Raw genomic sequence first — 12,475 nt, forward strand, 5'->3', positions numbered from 1 at the left:
GGCCCCTCGCGAGCACCGAGAGGACAGGCAACTTTCTCCCCTACTTCTCGGTCTGCGTGCCTCCCCGCCGTCGCCACGGCGGGAGTCGCCCCGAGGGGAGGGCAGGAGGGGGGGCTCGGGCTCGGGCTCGGGCTGGGAGAGCCGCCAGAGCTGCCCCCGGGGCGGGCGGGGACTCCCGAGTCCCGGTCGGCCGCGCCGCGTCCCCGTTCCGCGGGCCGTGGGTCCCCGGGCGCGAGGGGAGGGGACAGGAGAAAGAGGAGGGCCGGGCCGCCGAGGGGAGGAGGCGGTGCGTGCCTCGCCTGCCAAAGGGAGCTCTGTTCCTCTGCGTGCGAGCCCGGGCGCCCCGCGCGTGGCCACCGCGCTCCTCCCGAGCCGCCGCCGGAGAGCGCGGGCAGCAGGGTCTCCGCGGGTGGCGGCGCAGCCCGGCCTTCGGGAGACCCTCCGCCTCCGGCCGGACGCCGCTCTCCGCCCCGAGGCGGGCCCGGGCTGGCCGCGGCTGTTAGGGACAGCGGCGAGGAGGAAGGACGCTCTTCTGCGCCGTGGATGTTCCGCCCGCGGAAGACAGCAAGTTGGGTGCGCGCCCCGGCCGCCGGCCGCCAGCCCTGTGAGTAGAGCGCTGGCCGCCCGGCGCCGCGGGCTCCGCTCTCAACCCCGCGCCCGCTGCTCCCCCGCCGCCGGAGTCGGGCTGCCCCGGGCTCCGGACTTCCTGAGCCCGGCTGCGCGGTCGGCTCTCTCTGCCGCCGCGTCCGCTGTCGGCGACTGCCTCCGGGGGGTGCTGCCTTCCCGTGCTTTCCCCTCCCTCCGCGCGGGTAGGCTGGAAAATGCCCCTCTCCCCCTTCGGGGCTCAGGGATCACAGGGTGTCGTCCAGGGTGGGGCCATTGCGAGGGGCCGACTATGGGCTTGGCCTCACCTCGGGGCGCCGCTCCCTAGCGGAGATGAGGGCTTTCCTCCCCCACCAGGCCGCCCCCCCAGCCGGTCTCCCCCAGCCTCATGGCTCAGACAGACCAAGTTCAGCGGCTAACGCTGACGCTGACCGCAGTTGACAAGATTTATTTAAAAAAAAAAAAATAGTTGAAGCTCCCCTGGAGTGACACACTGGACTGGAAATGGGGCGGCCGGTGGAGAGGAAACGGTAGGGGTGAGGATGGGGGGTTGGGTAAAGGGAGAGGCTAGGGAGAGGGAATTTGCCGGGGACATTGAGAAGCTGGAGTTACAGGTTCTGGGAATGGAACTGTAGGGTGCATGGGCTCTGCTCCTGTATTCATTTCTTTAGGGAAAGTGTGGGAAATGGTTCAAGAACTCCTTTTGAAAAGAAGGGAGGGGTGGAAGTCAATGCGTAGTTGAACTATTTGAGTGGGGTTCCATGTGGAGTAGTGGCGAGTGTGGATTACTTTTCAGATTAGACACGACAATCGTTCAGCGGGAGAGATAGTCCTAACAATTTTATTGGAACCAGTGAATCCGAAGGAAGTCATACACAGTCTTTCCTTCATTTCCACCAGGAGAAAGAAGGTAGCTAAGACTGAATTCACAAATACTACTGAATGAGTACAGGGAGTACCTAACAGTTCCATCCAGTCTATGTGCCTAGACAGCCTGTAGTATTTGTTGAATTTATGATGCTCTGCCACGGTGAAAATTACCCCAGTTATTTTGTTTGGGCTCATGCAGAGTTAATGCACCGAAAGGGACACGGAAAAGTTGCTACAAATTATGAGCATGAACTTGCAAGCCGAATAAACAAACCATGGTATGGTTCACTTTATTTTAATATTTGGAATCATGTTTACTGCCAGTAAAAATGCTACATTACTTTTACTGCGAGCATGTGAAATGAATTCAGTGAGTTGGCAAATAGAAGCCATGCATTTCTTTAAGTAAATAGCTGTCAGAGTTAATTTGGGAGCATTTATGGGAGATAAAGACATGAAAAAGCTTTGAGCTGGTTGGACAAAACTTGAATTGTAGAGAAGTTTCTAGAGAGAATTAGTTCTTCTCACTTTTGAAGTGTTGGGCCAGGTTTGAATGTTGATTCGTTAAGAGTTGCAGCCCGGCTGAACTGGTGTTATCGCTTCTCTAAAAACATTGAACTTTTTAACGTTTATTATTGTTTTGCCAGGGACCATCGTCCTTACTACAGAGGACGGGAAGTTGATGGCCAGGAAGACTGAAGATCCCTTCTGTTACTAGACACCCCCCATTGCAGAACTGTGGACTGCCTGCCATTCCCTGGTGGTTTCACGCCTTCCCTCGCTCCTGCAGTCCCAGAACAGTTACTTTGGGGCCCCATCGCCCTGCTGAAAGATGGCATCCAGCCTGACTTGTACCGGGGTGATCTGGGCTTTGCTCTCCTTTCTTTGTGCTGCCACCTCCTGTGTGGGGTTCTTCATGCCTTACTGGCTCTGGGGATCACAGCTGGGCACGTCCGTGTCCTTCGGTACTTTCCGGAGATGCTCCTATCCGGTGCATGATGAAAGCCGGCAAATGATGGTGATGGTGGAGGAATGTGGGCGCTACGCCTCCTTCCAGGGCATCCCCAGTGTGGAATGGAGGATCTGTACCATCGTGACGGGCCTGGGCTGTGGCCTCCTCCTGCTGGTGGCTCTCACCGCCCTCATGGGTTGTTGCGTGTCTGAGCTCATCTCCAGGACGGTGGGAAGAGTGGCTGGAGGAATTCAGTTTCTGGGGGGTAAGTGACTTGTTCAGTTTGACTCGTTTCCTGGAATCCCAAAGCAATATTGAAAGTTATGTTCCGGTCGTCTGCTGAGATCCTTATAATTGGTGCTTGGAATGCTCTGGAGAAATAGACATGGGGTGGCTTTGGTGATAGACTGCCCAAGTCAAGGTTGTTGTTGTTGTTGTTGTTTTTACCAGAATTGCTTTACAACTTTAAGAGATCTTAATTTCTGTACGTCATTGGCCTGCTAAGTACAGCCTATATGAGGCGGTCACATCGAGATTGTTTATAACGTAGTAGGGGAAATGGTTTAGATCTTAGAACCTTCTGTTCTTCTTCAACAGTAAGCAATTAGATCATCTGTGTCTTACTAGCATCTTCAGGTCTTCAGAGATGAAAAGTAGAAAAGGTTTTTGAGTCAACATTGCTCTCCTAAGACTTTAATACTCTTTGGAGGGTACAAAATAGACCCTTGCCCAATCTTAAACTATATTTCTAAATAAATGATTACTGTTTTAAATGAGAGATCCGTTTTACATGAACAACTATGGATTTCATTCTGCTACAAATACAGGTATAGGCTGAATTACCTTGTTAGGATTTAACTTTCCTGCATGCTCTTGCTGTGAAGAAAAAAAAAAAAAAAGCAAATACTGTGGCTTGTCCCAAATGGACTGGAGAGTCTCACTAACACCAGAAAAGGTTTGATTTTTACTTGGATTTCCTCCAACAAGTATTACTTCAATATCTCTGGTCATATGGTTTTAATTATACTTTATATATTTTCCACTGCGCTTTTCACCTCCATTCGTCAAACTGACGGGCTGAACTTGTCTGATTTATAGTCCGTCCTGGTAAAATATGACAACCTGTAGATAGTACAGAATGAAGGGACATAGGAAGCCAGGAAAACATATAAAACCTATCTGTAACTTCATTACAAAGTAAAAGTCTGTTCCTCTTCCATGTGAGGTTTTCTTATAAGTCTTTAGTGAAGAATCCAGAAGAAGAATCCAGAAGAAGAAAAAATAAATTAAAATGGATAGCTCTCAGATAGACTGTATGTTGGAGAAACCCCAACAGATGATTGTAGGTTATTTAATAGAACACTTTCAAGTAACATTTTGAATAAGGTTTGTGTTTTAAAACAAATGACAAGAGTTGCTTACAGTTCTTTATTCCTTTACTGGGTGTAATGTTGTTCTCATCTGTGTTTTTCCCGGAAGTTCTGCATCTCACTCTGCCCTAGGAGGCAGCTAGGGGGACTTCCACATCGAGCTAAAGTCATGCGTGTGATATATATGTGTGTGTGTATATGTGAATATATATATTCATATAGAAATATAGTAAAACGATTAGAAAACACAAAGAGGTTGTTGAAAGCTGAGATATAAATCCAGAATTTGAAAACTTTTTGATACCACAGATTTCAGAAATAGAATTAATGCCAGGAGTATTTAAAATTTGTTTTTCTTTAAGAATAAATTTGATTTGCTGTTTGTGTTTCATTTGGCTCAGGAAAAATGCTTAGGCAGTTTCTTTTTCTCCTCTTATGGTACATATTACTTTCCATTTTTCCTTCATTTTAGGGTCGGACTGCTATTATTTCTGGCAGCACAGGAAAATGCTTACAAAGAAAAATCAGTTTTTATTGATTATCTTTAAATGTATAATGAAGGAAGGCAACAGGAAGTGAATCTGAGACCCGTGAGATTTATGCTTCCCTCTCTAAACTCTGTATAGATTTTTTGGAATGATACAGAGCTAAATGTTCTATTTTAGAGAAAACTCAAGGGGAAAGATCACTGGGGAAGTTATGTATATTTTTAAAAGGACCTTTCCCCCCCTTTGTACGTGCTTTTCATGAACTCTGCTTGGCAAGAGTCACTGACATTAAGCTAAGGATATAGTTTATTACTAGCAGTTGATATTCTCTCCTTTCTCATATATATTTTCTCCTACCTGGCAAAAAATAATTATGAACATAAAGCCTAAAAGAGCTTTTTCTGATTTGAACCTCTTGAGGGCACAAGTAAGTAAATACATCCCATTACTCAAGATTTAGAGTAAATTTAGAATGAAAAAATAACTCGAGTTATGGAAAAGGTTTTGAAAAATCTGCCACTCGTCACTATTGCTTAATGGTAGATGAGTTGGAAAAAAAAACAAAAGCTTCCAAAAGAATTCTTCCCGTTATTCATTCCATAATTGTTTGGGGTTTTATGCATAAAAACTTAAGCGGTCATTTTATTTTATGAAATTTTTCATAAAACGGGCAGGTTTCATAAAGACTGCAAAATACCAAGCCAGCGAGTTCTAGGAGTTCCATAGCTGGCCATGCTCCAGAAATATAGTCAACATAGAGCGTACTCTGCTATAAGGCGGATTCTCTTCCTAAAAATGATTCACCCAGAAGGGTTATGTTTAGCTAAAGTTAGGGTTGCTCCAAAAACAACAGGAAGCAGGAGAATGGCAAAGTACAGAGGCGTCCTGCTACCCCTGCCTGCTGTGCCTGGGGTTTGCACATATGCTGTAACATCAGGCAGTAAAGCCCCTGCAGTACTTTGGAACTAGTTAAAGGACAAAGTGTCAACCTTAATTTTGAATTGTCTCTCTATGGTTGGTTAGAGGTTAAAATGTCACCTGTCAACTGGCAGAGCAAGGCAAGACAGGACTGTTGCATATGACATTTGCTCCCCGTAGCGGAGGACTTCAAGGAATCAGTGACTTGTGCTCTTCTTGGGGCACCTCGTACAGAAACTTTCATTGCCACATCTCCATCCTATGTTTTAAGTCATGTTTCTGTCAGAATTTTTGAAAACTGGCCTTGGTTGAGTTTTACCCTCAGTTGAGTTTTTAAACCGCATGCAGAGAGCCTCGGAAATATAGAGTGTATAATAAAAATGGGTCCGTGCCTATCGGATGGTGGTGGTGCTAGGAGAAAACAGGTTTTCGTGTTGGGTTTGTTTGTTGAATAGAAAATTATGTGCTTTCAAGTACCGCTGTAGTCATGAAGTCCTTCCGCAACATTTTTAAACCTTAATATCACACTTTCAATGCATGTGTTAGGGAAATGCCTTATTTGCGTGCTCTGTAAATAAAACACGGGACAGTGTTGTGAAGACAGATCAGGTCTGCCTGTAAGTTCTATAACTGGTGCTTGTGAACGTCAGGATCTGAGTGTGTCGATTTCGTCCCAAGAAACAACTGCTGCTGCTTTAATAAAGAGATGTGGAAGGGAGGCCCAGATTTATACGATTCCACGTTTAGCTTGAATATGTATCACGTATATGTATAAAATGGGTAAAGAGTGCTCATCAGTAGCGAACAGTGACCTTTCCAGTTTGGAAGGGGTTCTGTTCTAAGAAGCCAGGGGAGACCAGCTGCTCAACTGATTGATAGTTAAGTGCTGCTGAAGATAGTAATGATGATGGAGTGTTTCTTTGAGCATCCCCTGTTCTGTGTGCTGAAAGCATCACTGCCTTTCCAGAGTCCCTTCACGGTAGGGTCCCACCTGGACCTGTCTGTCATCCCTTTAGGATGGGGGCTTGCCACTCTCCTTCCCTCGCTCCTCTTTAAACCTGACTTGTCATATAATATGCCACCTTGTGCTTTCCTTTCTTTCTATCTGTCGAGTGACAGCTAAGGAATAAGATAAATGAGGAGTGTTGGCATATTAATGGGCATAGTGGCTTTTTAGCGACCGTGCGGAACGGAAGGAAGTTGCTCTGATTTTAAGAAATCCAAAGACTTCTGAGGCGAGCTAGGGGGGCAGGCTGGGGTCTTCTGCTCCTCTTGAAGCTACACCTTGTGCCTTGCTCCCAACTGCACTCCTGCTCCATTCAGCTCCCCTCTAACCAACAAGGTAAAGCCCAGGTGAATTTTCTTGGGCTCGGAGCCTATGGTTCTCGAACTTTACCATGCAGGAACATGGTAAAGGATCACCCAGGGCTTTTAAAACATGGATTGCTGGGGCCCACCCAGGAACTTCTGATTCCGTAGGTTTGGGGAGGGGCCTGATACTTTGCATTTCTAACAAGTTTCCAGATGATGCTGGTTCTGAGCCCCCAGCTTGAGAACCCTGTTCTAAGTTAACCATTTCATATTTTAGAAACATGTGACTTCTGGGAGATTGTTTACTTTCAGAAGTTAGTGTTTAGTTGTGTTGGAATCTGATATAAACTTCTGTCATTGGGCTGTGGAAAGATACCACGTCTGTAGCTGAGGACATCCTTGTTCCCTCTCTCCCTGTTTTTGTCACAGAAAATCATTTTCCTCAAGTTCTTTCTCTTAATATATATTATATACATGTTATAAGTGTAATACGTACATTACGTAATATAGACATGTATGTGTATATATATTCTTTCATTTACCATTGCCCTATGACAGAAACAAGATCTTAAAGACAGAGAACTCAAAATAAGACCTTCGTACACCCTCTGTACTTTTCATGCAGTGGATTTTCAGTCACGAATCGCTCACTGAAAGACACGAAGGCCATACTGCAGACCAGAGAGACGGGCGAAGACAGCCCTTGTCCAATTCCATAAAAGCCAAGTGTTCCTTGCAAAAGTGGAATGACTAGGCCAGGAGGACACCCGCTCAGGAACCAGCCAGTCAGAGCTTCTGCTGGTAGACGAGATGGACTTCAATTGGCTCTGACCAAGCAAAGGGTCTCCTGATCTTAGATATCTTTAGGGGAAAAGACGATGCACTCTTGCTGAAGAGTGGTACTTTCTAGGGCCACAGACCCCTCTTTTCCTCACTGTCATATGTCCCACATACTTTGCTCATCGAGAGGACCAGGCTGCGGATGGAATCTAGGCAGTGTGGCAGCGAGAGCGGGGCTCTGGCAGCCAGCAATGGGCTAGAGGAAGCAACAGGTGCAGACACCCGACAACAGATGCCTCAAGTACCATCCACTCTGGGCTCTGGACTCCTCAAAGGCAGGGATGTCAATGAATTAGCTGATCTTTTATAAAACCTAACACACCGAATCTTATATGTTTGTATTTAATGTTTTAAAATTACATTTGCAAATAGCCGTGGTCACCAGTTTTCTTCTCCTTCTTTTTTTTTTTTTTTAAAGATTTTATTTGTTTATTTGAGAGAGAGTGAGAGCAAGAGAGAGCACGAGTGTGGGGAGGGGCAGAGGGAGAGGGAGAAGCCAAAGAACTTCTAAGGCTTTCTTTGGAAAGTTTTTCCTGGTTTTCAAACTTTCCTAGGAAGCTTTAAAGTTCTCCATGTCAATCACTGACATCAAAATTCAATACAATATTCTTTTAATTCCCTAGTGGGCCTAAAAGTGTCCTAGGAGTTTATTTCTCGGGGAGAGTCCAGCTCTGTCCCAGAGAGTCTCATTCATCAGCAGGTCTGGGTGGGGCCCAGGTGAAGCCCTTTTAACAGACTCCCCAGAAATTCTAGAACACAGATGGTCCCCAGGCCACATTTTGGGAAACAGGAACCAATTTTGTTCATTTCAAACCTCATAGGATACCAGTATTGGGACCTAGACTTACGTCCACCACTAAGCGAAGTATGGATTATCAATCTCTTTCTATCCGTAGTTATTTTGGGGCTAATGTGATATAAGCAGCAAAACATCATAGCTCATGTAGGAACAGACCCGTTTATAGCTGTGTTCTCCCTGATCTTAGAGATTTGGGGTGTTACTGGTGGACAGTCGGCCCTGTGCATACACTCAGAAAGCAGAAGCACCAAATCTTTTCCACACTATGCTTAGATAAAGACTATTTTGATTTGTGACTCCACCTGCAAATTATAAACCTGCTACCATTTCCTGTGCTGTGTTTGCATCCTTCAGCCGCAGGCAGAGTGCGTTGTTGCTGGTTTACGTTCTGTGAGCTCGTGCTGGGCTCTCTGGTTTCTTTACTGCCAAGGGTACTCCATTTTTACCTATTTTGAATTATAGGGTTTTTACTTCCTAAGTGTGTATTTTTGAAAAAAGATGCTAATGATAATAACTGGCTAACATGGTGGAAGAAAGAGTTATCCATTGCACCTGGGCCTGTCATGTGAGCAGCTAGGCCAGACTTTTAACCTAGAATTATTGAGATGGATGTTTTTGACCGAGTCTGAATCTTCATTTACTTTATGCAGAGTGGAGCCTTTCCAAGAGAGTCATTTGATTTTTAGCTTACTTCCCTTTGTTACCACCAAACATAGCCGTACCTAGACACCACAGAGGTTAGTCAGGGTTAGCATGGGTGGGTTAGCCTCTCTAACACAGAGATTGCGCATTGGTTCACGGTCAGGTAAAAACGTGTCGTCATTCACAAAGAAAGCAAACTGAGGAACATGATTCATCACCATTCCTATTAAAAAAATAAAACCAACTCAAAACACACACTCTGGAGAGCTTTACATCATCCTCTGTCATATCACGAGATGCGTAGAGTTTGCACTCGGGACACAGTCATCGTCGGGGCCCTGTGAGTACTTGATCTCTCCAGCTACCTCCAGCTTGGTGAGAGTGTCTTACGGCATGCGCTGGCTGTAGTCAGCAGGAGTATTGGCATCAGGTTCAAAACTTATTCACAGATGTCATTAAAGTTCATCTTTTTTTTTCTTAAGAAATCACCCTCAGTGTGTTCTGAGGAACACGGATTCCTGGGTGTACCAATGAGGGAAAGCAAACAGGAACAAATAGGTCTGAGAAGCATTTGTTTATGGAAAGTCAACCCATCTCATTGCAGCAAAACTCACAGAGCATTCAGTATGTTGTCTATTACCAATCTCCCGGGAGGAACGGGGAGGATATAGTATTAAGTGTTCAACTAATTTATTTAGGTCCAGTGCCCTGAAGGGACCAGTCATCTACAGAACTCATTCTGTTGTCATTGAGGCAGGCAATTTATTCTTTTTCACAGCTGAGAACACAGAACTTTAGAGAGTGACACCCAAAGTTATTGCATTAGTTATTGTTTGTGCTGTGAATGCTATCGCCCATAGTAAGTGTCAATTGAAATTTCATCTTGTAGCGTATGTAGAATTCGGAATATCTGACCATCGTGGATAATATGTCTCTTAACATAGGTAAATATTTTTTATTGTTCCTTGGTCCTCCATTTTTATGCTTGTAGTATGATAAAACCATTTGTAGTAACAAGATCTAGCAACTTTTTGCCGTTCTCAAAAAAATGCATTACAGGGGTGCCTGGGTGGCTCAGTCAGTTAAGTGTCTGCCTTTGGCTCAGGTCAGGATCCGAGGGTCCTGGGATCGAGCCCCATGTTGGTCTCCCTGCTCTGCTCAGCAGGGAATCTGCTTCTCCCTCTCCCTCTGTCTGCCTCCACCTCTGGCTTGCGGATGTGCTTTCTCTCTCTCTCTCTCTTGCTCACTTTCTCTCTCTCAAATAAATAAATACATCAAATCTTAAAAAAATGCATTGTAGGTTAATGTTAATGATGTAATATGCAATAGAGAGGCCATTAGGAGAGGATCCCAAAACAATCAACCAAAGTCTTTTAACAATTGTTAAACAGAAGAATGTTATCTTTCATTATTACATGCTGGCTGAGTTTTCTAGTGTAAGTACCCCATTGTTAGGGCTAAAGATAATGTTAATTCCAGAGGACACACTTCTTAGATAACAAAACCAAGGACCTTCCATCTTCCTATAGAAATGAAGGATAATGTTTGGCATTGTCAATCTTCATCATTAAAATGTTTGTGATAGAAACAAAGAGAGATCTAGGTAGATCACTGGGAGGGAGTCTAGGGATTTCCCAGGGACTTCTGAAGGGTTATTTTGAGAAGATCACGAGGCTGGATTCAATATTGTTCTAGTTCTGGTGCATTGATACTGCGAACTAATTATTGGAGGACCTAGTTATCTCCTTTATATGGTAGATGTCGTACCAGCTGTTGTTTTGCTTTTATAGTTCATGAAGCTCAGAGGTAATATAAGCTCCAGAACTGACCTGCTTATAACTCTAGTAAATAATTTACCTTTCCTGTGTCTCATACTTCCAAGAACCAGGCAATACCAGCTACTCTGACCTACTGAAACATATATAGAAATATTGTTGGATAAAAAGAAAGTTCCATTTTATGGTTCTCTGTGTTTCTCGTATGTCTTATGTCTTCAAATAGAGCAGGAACTACGATTTATAATTTTCTTCTAGCCCAACAGGGACTAGAATAGTTAAATGCCATCTTATATGTTCAGTTAATACTTGCTGATGTATTATTTAGTTTTAATTATTTATCAGCAACATTTTTATCTGTAAGGCGTGACCTTGTTCTTTCCTACCTCACCGAAATATTTCAGAAATGAAATAAAATAATGCCATGAACATGAAGACATTTAAAGCAGTGTCTCCTTATGCTGTCCCTGCAGAATGTTAGTCCTTTGGGAAAAAAGTGTTCTGTGATCATCTGCGTCGAAATGGCGCTGCAGAATACAGCCCTGTCTTCCAGCACGCTTTAGAACCCCTGAGTGAGCTCTGTTTATTTTCTGCAATAAAGAAGCCAGCTGCTGTGGTCTGAAAATGTTGTCCTGCCCCATCCCCGGTGCATTTGTTGAGGTCCTGATTCCCAAGGTGGTGGTAGTAAGAGGTGGGGCCTCTGGGAGGTGATGAGGTCATGAGGTGGAGGCCTCATGAATGAGATTAGTGCCACCGCAACAGAAATCAGCTTCCCTGCTCCTTCTGCCTCTTGAGGATACGATAAAAAGAGGGCCCCTGTCCAGCCACGGTTGGACTTCCAACCTCCACAAATGTGGGAAATAAATTTTTGGTGTTTATAAGCCATTTGATCTGTGACATTTCGTTATTGCAGCCCCAGTGGACTAAAATACTATCTGCTTAACACTGTGTTTCACAAACTTATTTGGGAAAGGTGGAGTCCTACTTACCTGTAATAGGCAATTAAGATCTCTTTGAATTAATGGGCGACAGAATAAGCTTTGGGAAATGCTGAGTTAAAATACATTGTAAATCCAGGGGATTAGTGTTTATGGGCATTTAACGGTATTGAGTGCCTATTATATGCCAAATAATTTGCTAGCTGTTGGGATACAAATTGAGATAAGGTCCCTGCTATTAAGGAGCCCACAGTCTTTTTTTTAATAGTTTTTTTAAATTGAAGTATAATTAACATACAAAGTTGTATTAATTTTAAGCGTGCAACATAGTGATTCGACAGTTCTGTATATTACTCAGTGCTCACCACGGTAAGTGTAGTTATCATCTGTCCCCAAACAGCGCTATTACAGTATTATTGACTGTATTCCCTATGCTGTACTTTTCTTCCTCTTGACTTATTTATTTTATAACTGAAAGTTTGTATTTCTTAATCTTTTTTTTTTTAATCTGTTTCACCTATCCCTACCCATCTCCCTTCTGGCAACCACCAGTTTGTTCTCTGTATTTTTGAGTCTGTTTTTTTTTTTTTTCCTTTTTTTGGCTTGTTTGTTTTTTTACATTCCATGTGTAAGTGAAATTAATATTTGTCTTTCTGTGTCTGAATTATTTCACTTAGCATAATGCCCCTTAGGTCTGTCCATGTTGTCACAAATGGCAAGATTTCGTTCTTTCTTATGGCTCAGTAATATGCCATTGTATATATTTGCCACCTCTTCTTTATCTAGTCCTCTATCAGTGGGCACTTGGGCTGCTTCCATATCTTGGCTATTGTAAATGATGGCCCAGCAAACCTAGGGGTGCATAGATCTTTTCAAACTAGTGTTCTTGTTTTCTTTGGGTAAATACCCAGCAGTGGAATTACTGGGTCATATGGTATTTCTATTTTTAATGTTTTGAGGAACCGAGGA

General features: G+C 44.1%; 1 protein-coding gene across 4 annotated transcripts in view; it reads left to right on the forward strand.

Moving 5' to 3' along the window:
* Positions 1-265: 265 nt before the first annotated feature.
* The window catches only part of LHFPL6 (LHFPL tetraspan subfamily member 6), a 241,880-nt gene continuing 229,670 nt past the window's right edge, over positions 266-12,475 (forward strand). The window contains exons 1-2 of one of the 4 annotated variants that reach the window (XM_045796908.2): positions 266-604; positions 2,121-2,690. In XM_045796908.2, coding sequence (XP_045652864.1) covers positions 2,306-2,690 — 385 coding nt within the window. In that variant the 5' untranslated portion in view covers positions 266-604; positions 2,121-2,305. Of the gene's footprint in view, positions 605-667; positions 810-906; positions 1,134-1,197; positions 1,752-2,120; positions 2,691-12,475 lie in introns of those variants that run through there. The other 3 variants (XM_045796911.2, XM_045796910.2, XM_045796909.2) reach the window with 3 other exon arrangements.

The sequence above is a fragment of the Ursus americanus genome, chromosome 10 (assembly GCF_024610735.1).
Source record: "Ursus americanus isolate L20-20 chromosome 10, mUrsAme1.1.p, whole genome shotgun sequence".
Classification (NCBI taxonomy): Eukaryota; Metazoa; Chordata; class Mammalia; order Carnivora; family Ursidae; genus Ursus; species Ursus americanus.